The sequence below is a fragment of the Montipora capricornis genome, chromosome 12 (assembly GCF_036669925.1).
Source record: "Montipora capricornis isolate CH-2021 chromosome 12, ASM3666992v2, whole genome shotgun sequence".
Taxonomy (NCBI): domain Eukaryota; kingdom Metazoa; phylum Cnidaria; class Anthozoa; order Scleractinia; family Acroporidae; genus Montipora; species Montipora capricornis.
This window is the reverse complement of record NC_090894.1, coordinates 24,648,061-24,663,047: the sequence shown is the minus strand read 5'-3', so window position 1 is coordinate 24,663,047 and position 14,987 is coordinate 24,648,061. Positions and strand designations below refer to the sequence as shown.

The window sequence follows — 14,987 nt, the reverse complement described above, 5'->3', positions numbered from 1 at the left end:
AGGATACATCTTTGATATTGGACATCTAAACAAGGTAACCGCTGACCAACTCTTCTTTGACCTTGAACTGATTAAAGTTTTTTTTCTACTTTGAGTGTGATTCCTATTCGCTGGCTATTGACAGTTGACTCTAAAATGGCTTTTTTCCTTTTTCATTCGCTTGCTGACAGTGTGCTTGTTGTCTTTTAAAACTCACGTGGTTCAAGAAAAATTCATTGCCAAACTGGTGAATTCCAAAGTAAATCTCACTCGAAAAACCGAGGATATCGTACTCATCGCTTTGTGATTCATGCGATATCGGTTTGTAGCGTGAAATTTACCGTGGAATTCACTAGTTAGGCAATGAATTTTTTAGACATTCACAACAGCATAACCCACATTCCTGTGTTTGACAAAATATTGAATCTTTCCAAAGCCAGGTGGATCAAGTTGACGGTTTCAAACTGCACTAAATAACTGCCAGAATTCTTCTTGTATACATAGTTTAATCCATGATACATTTGCCCCTCCTTGACCATCCTCTGGCAAGTAGTTAGCTCTTGTTTGTCTTGGAAGAGGGCTTCAATTGGGACATTAATGTGTGGAATTTCTTGCTTGAATGGAGGAAGAAAACACACTATTATCAAGACAGATATTTTGAAGATTTTGTTGCTGCCATTAGCTTTGTGGTAAATTTAAAAAACTAAACTAGTGAGCAGCACTCTGCGAACTGTATCTCTAAAACTTGTTTATTCTCCGACGTGTTTCGCCTGACTAACGTAGACTTCTTCAGGGAGTTTTACAATAATACATTAAACGCCTGTATTTAAGCCATATCTGATGGCAAAATGTTATGGCTTATATACAGGCGTTTAATGTATTATGGTAAAACTCCCTGAAGAAGTCTACTTTAGCTAGACGAAACGCTTTTGAGAATAAAACAGTTTTACAGATACAGCAACAACGCCACATAACAATGATATCGGTGGTTGAAAGAGCATAAATGATCGTGCTGCTGCCGTGGTTAGTTTTTTTGTCGTCCGCTTTGTAATTGTTTTGCTGGCTACATTGAAAACTTGTCAAAGAAAACTTGTTAATTCCTTCACACCAGCAAATAAGACTTGTCAAGACAAAACTCGTCAAAGAAAATTTGTTCTTACACATGAGCATATGAACATTTTCAACGCACATCAAATGTTACATTGGTTTCAGAGTAGTCTCCTTGGCAGCCGCTCCCCCGAAAAGAACGGCTGGTCACGTTTCATTTTCTGGAACTGTATCGACGACTCGACCAATAGTACTGTTTCGAGTTCGAATGTTTTGAGGAAAGTTAGTTTGCAAACTAAACTGAACGCAGGGTTGTCGGAACAACAACAAGAAGATTTATTCCAAAATGAACGTAGTTTCCACGAAGTAAACTCTAAACAACACGTACTCCGCCAACTTGAATAAACACTGCTTCTGTCACACTTGACTAAACACGGCTAACACCAACTCTCTTCGCTTGTGAAAAACTAGTTAAAAAAACACTCCGCTTGGACTCGTCTTCTTATGTACTCTGACAATAAACTTCTAGAGCTTTCTAAAATAGTAATCAATCTAATTATAGAAAGATTACACAACACACCGATTTAGAAACGCTTACACACGAATCTAAAAATAAACAAACTACAAACTCTCACGAAGCTTCTAGACAGTAACGCTAGTCACGCAATGCTATTTTTCGTAACATAACCCCTCTTGAGAAGAAATTTCCTAAATTTCTACTAACAACGAAAAATTAGTTAGATAGTACCGACTGAGGAGGCAGTCCAGTGTCTCTTAAGTTATTCCTCTACTCTGCTTAGATAATCGGCTCCTACATTCTCAGATCCCTTGATAGCCTCAACTCTGAAGTTGTAACTCTGAAGAAACAGCCCAACGCATTAGGCGTCCATTAGCAAACTTCGCACTGTTCAGTGGCTCGTGATCTGTTTGTAGCACAAAGGGAACTCCATACAGATAAAGATGAAACTTTTTGAATCCCCACACAATGGCTACACACTCTTTCTCGATGGTTGAATAAGTACGCTCTGCACTTGACAATTTCTTACTTGCGTAGCAAACGGGGAATAGCTTGCCATCATGTTTCTGCATTAATACAGCGCCAATACCACTGTCGAAAGCATCAGTCTGCAGAAAGCAGGTTTTCCTTGAATCTGGCAGTCGAAGGACTGGTTCCTTTGGTAGGAGGGCCTTGATACTCTGAAAGGCTTTCTCCTGTGCCTCGCCCCATTCAACTTTGTTAGGTTGGCCTTTACACGTGAGGTCTGACAACGGGGCTGCTAATGCTGCGAAGTTAGGGATAAAATCTCTATAATATCCAGCCAAACCCATGAAAGATCTTATCTGCTTCTTAGTAGTTGGTCTTGGAGCATCTCTAATCTTCGTCACTTTGTCTTCATGAAGACCAATTAACCCTTCCTCCAAACGGTGACCAAGAAAATCAACGGTGTTGACTCCAAAAAGACATTTAGTCGGTCTTATGGTCATTCCAGCAGCTGATAATCTTCTAAACAACTCTCGAAGCGCCTTGATGTGCTCTTCCCACGTACGGGTGTGAACCAAAATGTCATCCCAATAAAATTCAACGTTGTCCAGTCCACGCAATAGCTTCTTCATGGCTCTCTTTAAGGTCGCTGCGGAGTTGATCATACCAAACTGCATCTTCAGGAATTCATACGATCCGTCAGGCGTCACAAAAGCGGTCTTCGGTATATCCTCCTCAGGAATAGAAATTTGCCAGTAGCCCTTGCTCAGATCAATTCTGGTAAAATACTTGTCACCATTCAACTTCTCGAACAAATGCTCAGCAGTTGGCATAGGCTCAGGATCAAACACGGTTAACTTGTTCAGTTTACGATAGTCCACCCACACACGATTTGAGTTGTCTTTTTTCTTAACAACTACAACAGGCGAAGCATAGGGCGAACTTGATTCTCTTATGACTCCCATCTTCATCATGTCTGTAATATCCTTCTTCAGCGATTCTCTTAAGCTATACGGTACTGGGTATGGTCTTGATATAACTGGTTGGTCGGATGTAAGCTTGATATGATGCTGGGCCAAACTTGTTGTGCCTGGGGCTTCTGTGAACAAGCTTTGAAACCCATTTGCAAGATCCATGAACTCTGCTCTTTGCTCATGAGAAAGGTTATCTCCTATGGCCACATCATTGACTGACTCTTTCGCGACATAACCACCAATCTCCAGAAAATCAATACTATCCGCAGAGTCAACTTCTTCTACTTCACTCTCAACATGTTTGTTCTTACAAATGTTAGCGTTCGTTTCAACAGCAACTGCTCCAACGGAAACAGGATCCTCTCGCTCAAAATACTTCTTCAGTAGATTAGCATGGTAAACTCTCTCTTTTCCTTTGACTCTCACTCTGTAATCATTGAGACCTACTACAGCACTAACCTCAAATGGACCTTTCCACTGCATTAGGAGCTTGTTGTGGTCGGTCGGTAGCAGCACTAACACTTTATCTCCAGGTACAAACTTCCTGACTTTAGTCTTCCGGTCGTAATAATGCTTGCCTTTGTTCTGGGCTTTCTGAAGCTCGGTGTGCGCCAGTTTGAGGGTATCTTCAAGCTTCTCGCGTAGCTCAAACACATACTGATAGCTGTTCTTTACTTCAGGCTCCTCCAGCTCTTTCGTCCAAAGCTCTTTGAGAATAAACATCGGTCCTCTGACAGCTCTTCCATACAGCAACTCAAACGGCGAAAAACCAGTAGACTCCTGAGGAACTTCACGATATGCAAACAGCAACGGGTTAATATAGCGATGCCACTGTCTTGGCTGTTCACTGCACAATCTCTTTAACATGCTCTTCATTGTTCCATTAAACTTTTCCGTCAGGCCATTACACATGGGATGATAAGGAGTCGTGGTGAGCTGTTTAATGCTCAAAAGCCGCGTCACTTCCTTCATACACTCAGAGACGAACTGCGTATCAAGGTCACTCAAGATCTCTTCTGGCACTCCCAAACGACTAAAGATATCCACCAACGCTTCTGCCACAGTCTCAGTATCAATGTTCTTCAGCGGGACAGCTTAAGGATAACGAGTTGAAAAGTCGACCAATGTCAATATATATCTATGACGGTCCTCACTCGGGGGAACAATAGGTCCAACCAGGTCGATTGCTACTCTCTTAAACGGCTTGTCAATTAATGGCATCTTCTCTAGGGGAACCTTCGGTACGGAACCCTTGTTAACCGTCTTCTGACATACATCGCAGGACTTGCAATAACGAGTCACGTCCCCTTGAATTCCTGGCCAATAGAACGCGCTTTGAATCTTATCAGTCGTTTTCTTTATTCCCATGTGACCTCCCATGATCGATCCGTGCGCTAGTTCCATTATTCGACTTCTCAGCTGCACAGGAACCATAACCTGCTTCAGGGGTTTACCTCTGTTCACATAAGGGTGCTTGTGGACGCGGTACAGAACTCCACCTTTCACTTCAAATGAAGTCTCAGCCTGGCCTCTCGCAACTATGTCATCTTTCTCCCAAAATTTCTGTAGGCTCTCGTCATCACGCTGCATTTGCTTTTCTCTATCAACTACAGGACTTCCTTTGGTACCCGGTACCTTCAACGGAATATGTTCTCCAGCTTTCTTAGCTTGACTTCTCGTGGTTACAGCACAAGCTTCTTGTACAGGAACTTGCCAGCTTGGGTCTGGGTCGTCAGCGGCTCTTGCGCCTGGTACATTACCAATAATTAAATCATAAACAGCATCGGGAAGACACTGCGCTTCCACTTGGCCCTTGAGATAAGGTGTATCAACATCAATCTTTGCGATGGGAACTTTCCTTGCCGTATTGTCAATGAGCAGCATAACATTAAATTCGCCAGTAAACTGATCCTCAGACACAAGGTCCCTCTTTACTGCAACTCCACTACAACCAGTATCTCTCAGGACATCAACAGGCTTCTCTCCAACTCTACCTTTCACGACAGGCATTTTACTTCTCACTCCAGTCAACGGTTCAACACAAGCACTACTCAACAATGGAATCTTCTTACCACAGGCTAACAGCAGCCTATCATCTTTAATACAGGCCTTAACTTCTTCATCAGTAGGTTTAACCTGAGGTGGCTGAACTAAACAACTGGCACTCACTTGACCACGCTGCACAGGGTTACCATCCCTACTTTGTCCTCCTGATCTGCGTCCACCTGATCGACAGTTTCTAGCTTCATGTCCCTGCTTGCCACACAGAAAACACTTCTTTGTTAGGGTTGGGCAGTTGACAGCTTTATGACCTCGGGTGTTGCACTTAAAGCAATGCAGAGCTGGTGGATTAATCTGCGTATTCTTGGCTTCGTCCCTCTCAGGCTGCACTGTTGGCTTTCTGCCCGCTGAGCTGAACAAATGTTTACCATGAGCCTCCAAGTACTGGACAGCGATCTTCGCAATCTTTGCTAGAGTCTCAGGTGCCCTTTCTCGCAGGTGAATTGCCAAATCCTTAGGGCAAGAGTCAATAAATTGTTCTTTCACGATCAAGTCCTTAAGACCATCAAAGGTTCGCGCAGTATTCGAAAGCTCTAGCCACCGTAACAGGTATCTGTCCAGTCGCACAATAAACTGCTCCGGACTTTCGTCAACTTCTGGTTTGGATGCTCTAAATTTTCGACGATAGCCGTCTTCCGTAAGGTCGTATCTCTTCATCAAAGCTAGCTTTACTCGGTCATAATCTTGGGCTGCTTCCTCAGATAACCGCGAATAACCCTCTAGCGCACGTCCAGACAAAAGAGCACTAAGTTTCGAAGCCCATCCTGTCTTCTCTCATTTAGCTGTCGCTGCAAATCTCTCAAATCTTTGTAAATAAGCATCCAAGTCGTCCTTGCCATCGACAAATGAGGGAAGCTTGGGTGTCTTGGCCCTATCCTCTCTCACTTCAGGACGCCCGTCAGCATTCTCCACAGCCAAACGTGCAATCTCCAACTCATGTTCTCTTTTTGCCGCTTCAATAGTCTCTTTCTGTTTCAACAGCTCGGCTTCCATCTCCAATTTTCTTAGTTCGCGTTCTTGTCGCCTAGTTTCTCTCTCTTCGTCTTCTCTTCTTCTATCTTCTTCAAGTAATCGACGTCTCTCTTCCTTTTCTTCTTCAAACCGCCTACGCTTTTCTTCTCTTTCCTCTTCCAATTGTCTACGTTTTTCTTGTTTTTCTTCCTCTAACTTTTGTTGCCTCTCTACAAACTCGAGCAGCTTTTCTCCTTCCAATCCGAATTCTTTTCCCATCTGCAAAAGCTTTTCCATTTCCATAGCAGTATTTCACAGCAAAAACCCAATATACTCTCTTGTACAGTTCTCCTTACTTTAGCTGTAACTCCTTCTTGAATTGTCCTTTCCCGGTTTCTGTAGTCGGCAAACAAATGAATTCCTCTCCCGGACAGGTCCCCAATGTTACGAGTTGGAATGTTTTGAGGAAAGGTAGTTTGCAAACTAAACTGAACGCAGGGTTGTCGGAACAACAACAAGAAGATTTATTCCAAAATGAACGTAGTTTCCACGAAGTAAACTCTAAACAACACGTACTTGATAAACTTACACTTGCCTCCGCCAACTTGAATAAACACTGCTTCTGTCACATTTGACTAAACACAGCTAACGCCAACTCTCTTCGCTTGTGAAAAACTAGTTAAAAAAACACTCCGCTTGGACTCGTCTTCTTATATACTCTGACAATAAACTTCTAGAGCTTTCTAAAATAGTAATCAATCTAATTATAGAAAGATTACACAACACACCGATTTAGAAACGTTTACGCACGAATCTAAAAATAAACAAACTACAAACTCTCGCGAAGCTTCTAGACAGTAACGCTAGTCACGCAATGCTATTTTTCGTAACAAGTACCTCTCGTTTTATCAATGCGCTCAATCAACACAATAGTGCTGGTCTGTTGTTTGTATTTTTAAAAGGGACCGCGTTGAGGATGAGCGCAAGAATAAGTAGAGGACTGAAAAAATGAAAGCATGTAAATATAATCACATTATTCAATATTTTTATTGACGTCAAAATCAAGTCTTCCCATACGCACAATTTTATTAATTTCATGTTGTCTCACCTGCCACTATGCATGAAAACAGAGCTGAAACCAAAGCAAACAAATGTATAGTCAAAATCTGACTGCGTCTGTAAAAAAGCTATAATACATATTTAGTTGGAACACTTGGCGAATGGTCCAGAAACATCGTGTTACAAGATCGTAGCCTATTCCATATCCCCCTCCCCCCATTTCAATGTTGTGTGAGAATTTTTCGGGCGACTGCTAGTAGTTGTGAAAATCAACATTGGAGGAAGGCGTAAACGGGGATAAGTGTTCCAAAAAATGTGACGAGTATTGTAGGTAAAGCAAGGCTTTCTGTTACTTTAGACGAGGTTTTGCCTAGGTGAAAACACAGATTTGATCTGCGGCCAGAAACCGGGCAAATACACAATAGTTTTCGGTACTGTATAAGTTTGCAAAATTATGGGTACTATTGCCGCCGAAAATAAATACTCTTTCTTGGGTGGTCAAGATTTTTTGGGTGTTTCAATCCAAATACCTGCATGGGTCTGCCAGAAAATCGCCATGATTAATTTTCCTCGCACTCAATTGGCTTACCTTTTTAGTCATTTTAACAGACCGTCAAAACAATGGGAAAAGAATGTGGTTTCAATGTGAGCAGCCGTTTTTTTCGGGGGAGTGTTGCGTGATATCGATACCCAGAAAGACGGCTGAAAAGGAGATTAGTTTTGGAGGAGACTACCCGGAGAAAAACCTCTCGGTGCAGAGTAAAGAACCAACAAACTCAACCCACATATGACGCCGAGTCTGGGAATCGAACCCGGGCCACATTGGTCACAAAGGAACTGTGCATAACAATGACTTGAAATATTAGGGAGCTTACACAAGACGACGTCGATTCCTACGAGAAAGTTGTCAACAAATCTTGTTTCCCGTTATTGTACTAATTACTCCAAGTCGTTCAGCATGGAAAGTGTGCACAATTATTCCAGGATTAAAACTGTTCGAACTGTGGGGATGTTTGGAAAGAAAAGTTGAAAATTTATCGTCAGGTGATCACGTCCTCCACACAACCTCATATTTGGTCATTTCGCCTCGTTCTCAGGACGAGAACGGCAGAGATGTATTAAAATATGAAACGCACGTGCAGGGCGTGCAGAGCTCTTGTTTTTGCTTATTAAACCTATTGTTTTGTGGCGTTCTCGTTGCCGTCGTCGTCGTCATTGCATAAGCTCCGTAATCAAATTTGAGATTTTGACTGCAAAAACGTTCATTCTCTAGTCTCACTCTGAAAGCGCTCGTACCATTTTATTTTTGCGTTACATCGCCCAAATCGTAGGACGTGAACGAAATGGAATAATCGCGAAAGACTTATGGGTAGAGCAAAGTTTTATTTTGAGGTCACGTTTTCGTCGACGCCCGCGATCATATGATCTTTAAAGTTCCTATTTTGATAAACGGCGATTGCTACGGCAACGAGGACGTCACAAAACAATTTCAGTGTTAAAAAGAGGAAAGAAAATAGTGCTGCACGTTTGTCACGCATTTTAGCTGACATTTCTTAGGTACTATGCATAACAGTGACTTGAAATAATCAAAGTTGGGATTTTGACGACAACACAGACCTTTCATTCTCTATTTTACCCTTGCTAGTAATAATTTATTTTTGGAATAGTACGCCCACATTGTACGAGGTGAACAAGATGCAACAATCGCGAAAGGCTAACGATAGTGCAAACATATTTTAAAGAGACCTCGCCGTCGTAGAACTTAAAGTTCGTAACTTCTTATCGCCAACACTAAAGATTTCGAAGAAACTTGAATTAACCGAAACCAATCGTAAGAATAGCACACCGAGTGCAAAACGAATTCATGCACGACACGAAGTCTTGTTCCCAATTTATCATAACCATCACAATTTCCGAGAAAACAAAATTAACGCATTCCTTTTTCACTGTCTAATGTTACAAATTTGTCCATTTTGGAAGTTTGGTAGGGTAATTGGCTGTTGCTATGGCTATCGTGATAGATTCTGTGATTGGTTGATTAAGATGAGTGCACTTAATATGATTGGCTGATGTACTGTCCGATTTCAGGTATCTGACTACAGCCAATAGACCAATTTCGATATATTAAAATTCAGTCCAAAACAAAAGGCATCGTCTCGAGGCTCTGGGGAATAAACTCATACAAATCCTTAAATTTATTCCCCAGAGCCTCGAGATGATGCCTTTTGTTTCGGACTGAATTTTAATATATCGAAATTGGTCTATTATCCGATTTCACTGCCTGATTTCAACCATAGTTAATCGAGGGACTGGTTATGAAACCTAAGAACTTTCAAAAGCGAGAACAATGTTGTTGCAATCGATGTTAAATTGACCGTGACCCTGCCCTGTCAATCTTTTGTTTTCGCTTCCCACGGGTTTGCAAATTAGTTGCGCATAATGTAATCGAAGGATTTCATTGGTTGTCTTCTCGAAAAAAGGTGTGTTTTGTGCGGGGTCAAGGCCAAAAATACGGACAAAAAGATGAAACAAAGGAACTCGTTTTAACGTACACAAAAATCAGTGAAAAATAAAGCAGTTAATGCGCCAATCAAATTTGAGAAAATTGTAATGGTTATGATTATAATAGAAATCGCGTGCCAGTTAATCAACCAATTCGATGAAAAGGGAAACCTAAACCAATCGCGACTTGCACGCGTGGCAGTTGCTTAAATCGTCCACTTGCGAGGATCACTTCTTTGTTTTGTAATCCATAACCTGCATTTCAAATGTGCATTCGTTTCATTTTAAATCAGCCCAACAAATTGACCTGCTTCGTATCTCAGTTGGGAGAGCATTGCACCGGCATCGTCATGGATTGGAATCCGGTTGGAGCCACCTGAATTTTCCGGGTGACGTTAAGAGAAAATTGCACACTTTATAAGAGAGTTGCATGATTCAACGCGTATCACGCATTGCGCCATCCATGGCTCGCATTTGGTTGGCTATCAATTCAACAATTTCACTTTTATTGCACTATTTCAACTTTCTGCACTATTTCACTTTTCTGCACTCTGTTTGGGATTAATTGAAGTGCTCTCAGCCAATCAACGCGCTGAAATGTATTGGTGAATATTATTACGTCAAAAACTTACGGTCATTTCTTCAAAATCGCCTTGAGATGGGAAACTTGTCGAAAACGTTCGAATCAGCCTCAAAGGGAAACGTTTTGCGAAAAAACTGCCATTTTGAAGCGTTTTGAGCAGTTTTGGAGCATAACAAAAGGAGGCAGGTCTGCAATTCCCATCCCAGTCAGAGCTTTCCTCTGTCCTTGTCTGAGTCCAATTCCATTAGTAGGGCTAACGCTCACATGGTTTTCATGGATACAAAATTAGCACTTCACATTACCCTCCAATAGTTAATTCTGTTGAAATATAAGTGCTACATGGTCAACGTTTGCACAAACCTAACCCTCCCCCCTCTACTTGTACATATTCACTGTCGTGAAATTGACATCTTAAATTCCCTTGACCAGCTCCCGTCTGACTTTGTAGCTCCGTCAGTAGAGCAGTGGTGATCTGACTTGAAGGGTTGTGGGTTCAATTCCCACCCCAATCAGAGCTTTTCTCTGTCCTTGTCTGAGTCCAATTCCATTAGTAGGGCTAACGCTCACACGTTTTAAATAGCACTCCACATTACCCTCCAATAGTTAATTCTGTTCACATAAAATCAAGACTTTGGCAAGAAAATCATTAAAGTTCTGCATTTGCTTTTGGTAGAAAGATTCATCAGAGCACTTTAATTTTTCAATTAATTTTATTTTTTATGTCGTAAGAGCTGGTCTTGCTGTCTCATTATTTCTTCTTGTCTTCTCCTGAAAAGAAACAGAAGATAACTTCAAAATTTTGTCAAATTGTTCAATCCCAAACACAAGGACAGACAGTTATTTCAAACAGCCCTCTACACTACGAACACTGCTTCTGAATCACTGCATGGGAAATCCCAGTTTGAATGTTTGGGTGGGTGAGATGATTCTAGGAGAGTAGGCCACAGAGTTCCACATATTTTGTCACTCTTGCACACCATGTGGTTGGCCAAGATGGATTGGCTAGATAAGTTTCTGACCGAATAAGACCAGTCATTCATAGTCACCCTCAGCTCCATTACCTTTCTTCCTCCTCAGCTCGTCTTTTCATTTCCTCTTCCAAGAGTCTCTGTCTCTCGCGCTCTGCTGCCTCTTCAGCTTCCCTTCGCAGTCTTTCTTCTTCCTCTCTTCGCAATCTCTCCTTCTCTTCTTTTTCCCTCTGTTGAGCCGCCATCCAGGGTCTTAGCTCAGGTGAGCAAGTCCCAAGTAAGTCACAAAACTTCTTCATGGCTTCTTGAGGCTGCAAGTTTCCAAGACTCTCCCAAGCTCTCCTAAAGTAATAATAATAATAATAATAATAATAATAATAATAATAATAATAATGATTTATTATCAGTATATAATACAATACATACTTAATTGACCGCTCCCCATAGGGGCTTTTCAGGGCCAATGAAACACAACGAAACGACAGAACAGAACAACAACTGTTAAGAATCCCAACTGGCTGGAGGCAAACCAGTTGGCTATTTTCAAGTGCGACTGGCAAGTTGAACCAGGGACTACCAGGATCAAATTCAACGAGTGGTCAGAGCGGGTCTTGAACCCGGGATCTCCGGATCACAAGGCAAGCGCCCTAACCACTGGGCCACACTGCCTCCTCCTATATCCAAAACACATTGGCTCTTCATCTGATAAAACTATGCTACAACTAAAATCTAGTACGTAACCTTAATATTTACACAAATAATATACACTAAATTCATCCTACATATAATGTAATAAAGTTAACTGGAAAAGGTCGAGCTAACCACCCAACACTAAGATAGAAGGCAGCGATTATTTAAGAGTTCAAATGTCTGCTTTGAAAAAGACCTGAAGTTGTCACAGGATTTAATCGCAGGCGGGAAAGCATTGAACAAAGAAGAAACGCAGTGCTGGAAAGTGTGTGATGTACATGTACATGGATGATGTACACCCATTATTGTGTTATTTCCCACCAGTACTGTTTACTTTACAGAAAAGTGCAAGAATTAAATCCTCAGATTTCTCTATGTGTTACATGTATGTGCTCAATAACGAACCACTTCAAGTTCAAATTAGCCAGGGCAGAGTTGTTTGGGGGTACAAGTACTTTGTGACATTCACTGCTTGTTTGATGACCAGAAGAGTAGCCTCTTCCTCACACTTATTAACCTATTGACTCCTGGGGGTTCCCCATTGACGAGTAAAATACTCTGGCGTTAGACAGAGTAAAATACTAAGTATGGCTGCTTTAGGCCGGTTTAGGGGTGAGTGGGTGAAATGGGACGTGACTAACCCAGAACAGTTCCACCAAGATTTTTTGTCCTAAAATGAAATGTTCACTGACAAGACAGCTGTGTAGCAGTGATTCCCACTTAGTAATGACCTTTAACAAGAACAAAAGATTACAAGGAGACCTTACCGCCGGTCATTAACAATAACATCAAAATAACCAACATCTGGAAATTTCTCTTGATCATAAGGTCCACTAGAAACTTGCTTCCAATAAGCTGTCAAATCAACTTTGTCGTCATATGATTACTTGATTACCTGTTTTTCTGTGAATATAACGCAGTTACCATAATGAACAAGAGACTGTATCAGATCATTGATCCCCTCCCCTTCACGAGGTTCCCCATCAACAAGTAGTATCGTCTGGTCTAAGACAAAGTAAAATCTTGTACATGGCTGTTTTTGGAGGTAAGGTAAGGTAAAGTCCGCTACGAGCCTAGAAGGCCCACCCGGCCGGCACTTATCTCCGGTTTCTGTAGCATGAAGCGACTAGGAGTATTTCTACTCCCCCCTGGATGGGATGCTAGTCCATCGCAGGGTTACCCCCAGCATTTTCGCCGATACCCATTTATACACCTGGGTGGAGAGGGGCACCGTGAGAGTAAAGTGTCTTGCCCAAGAACACAACACAATGTACCCGACCAGGTCCTGAACCCGGACCACTCGATCCGGAGTGGAGCACACTGACCATGAGGCCACCACGCCTCCCAGTATACCCAGATATTGGAACATAACCCCTAAGGCAAACATTCCAACCGTCCTGTTTTACCTGGGACGGGCCAGGTTTAGACTTAACATTGCCCCACTGTCCCATTTCCCGTAATATTTGATAGTTCTTATTTTTAAATATGGCTAACATGATAAACGTGGATGAATTTTGTTTGCTTCAGTATATATTAATCAAATAGGAGTTCTAATCACGTTTTCAGTCAATGCCAATTTTTGTTGCTATGAAATTTTCTTTTGTGACTATCTAACATTAGTCTGTGAGCAGACTCTTTTTTGCTATAAAATCATTGAAACAAACACGTACGTTGGGTTGCTTACAGGGTGTTCTGGTGTCTTTCGGTGTGTTCCTGTTTCCTGGTTTTAGTACTCGCCCTCTAGTTAATTCTATTTTAGAGGGTTAAGTACTCACAAAGACATTCAAATACATTTTTCAGGCACACAACGTGCATGGAGGCTTGACTCGTTATGAATGTGTTTCCAAGAAATTTCGGCGTCCAGATTAGGGCTGTTTATCAATAGTGTCCTGGTAATTCGGCAGTTTTAAAAACTAAAGTCGAGAAAATATGAGCGATGATAAAAAAATCGCGCATACAGTGGAAGCGATCGTGAAAAATACATGTATTTCGATACTGAATGTTTGCAAATATTAAAGGCGGCCGCTTGTCAAGAGCTTTTTTCTAACGCTATTGCTTCGCTCTCGAGAACTCTCACCTCACCTCGAGATTTCTGATCGAGATCATCGAAAAAAAATTCAAGGGTCTCGAAACTCGATCCTCGAATCTCGAAACTCGAGCCTCGAAACTCGAGCCTCGAAACTCGATCCTCGATTGTCGAAAACATCGAGGATCGCGGATAGAGTTTCGAGTCGAGACTGTCAACTTACATTTGGATGGTACTGTATGTGAATTAATCCCAGAATGACACCAGGGTCTGCATTATATGAGGGATTACATTGGCAAAATGGAGCTAAATTTGTCCAACATTGAGTATGCACAGAAACTGTCAAAGTGGCTTAAATAGCCGTATTCATCAGCAGCGTACAATGGAAACGAGCACAGTGACCCCCCTTTTTAATCACATTTTTATCATCGCCTTGACATGTTACAACAGTGTGCAAAGTTTTATTGGAAAGCTATGACAAGTTCTATTTCTATGGAATCACCTTAAACCGTTCTTATGCCTTAGTGTGTAGGGGTACCATCATAAAAACAAGTGGGTTAACAGTACAATATGCCATCCTTGTTAAATAAAGTATTACAGTTCATGTAATTTTCACTCACGAACATGTTAACCTAGTTTTTTTTTTAACCTCAAGATACGTACGCCTTTGTGTTGAATGTTGAGGATACACGAAAGCAGGCCATTGCAAACAAAGAGAAAAACTATGGTTCTCGGGAAGAACTCCTTCCCTTTGATCCTAACGATTTCTTATGAGTCCAATTCAATGTAAAAAGGGGGAGGAAATTAATATATTTGTTCAAAGTTACAGATCTACATACGAAACAATTCGAACCGTTCCTCTTTTACCTTTATGATAGTACTGTAAGCACAGTTTGTAATATTCCGGCAGGGGGTATCCATATTTGTAAGGTACGGCGGGGGGGTACTTCCTTATAAGGGCTTAATGGGGACGTGCGGCCAGCCAGGGTATGTTTTTCGGGATTTTTGTCTTGAACAGGGTATCGAATTTATCATTTTTTGTCTTAATCAGGGTATCGATTTATCAATTTTTGTCTTAAACTGGGTTAAATGTCTTAAACAGGGTATCAAAAATCGGAATTCTGTCTTAAAATGAGTAGGAAAATCAGCGATGTTTGTCTTAAAC

The 14,987-nt window shown here is 41.5% G+C and overlaps 1 protein-coding gene across 1 annotated transcript; it reads right to left on the bottom strand.

Moving 5' to 3' along the window:
* Window positions 1–359: 359 nt before the first annotated feature.
* Window positions 360–6,297, bottom strand: LOC138025541 (uncharacterized). The gene is made up of 4 exons (XM_068872737.1): window positions 6,146–6,297; window positions 5,497–5,788; window positions 4,447–4,992; window positions 360–593 (listed from the first exon to the last, which is right to left on the bottom strand). Exons 1-4 carry the CDS (start codon window positions 6,295–6,297, stop codon window positions 360–362), a joined length of 1,224 nt encoding a protein of 407 aa, XP_068728838.1.
* Between the last annotated feature and the right edge of the window lie 8,690 nt (window positions 6,298–14,987).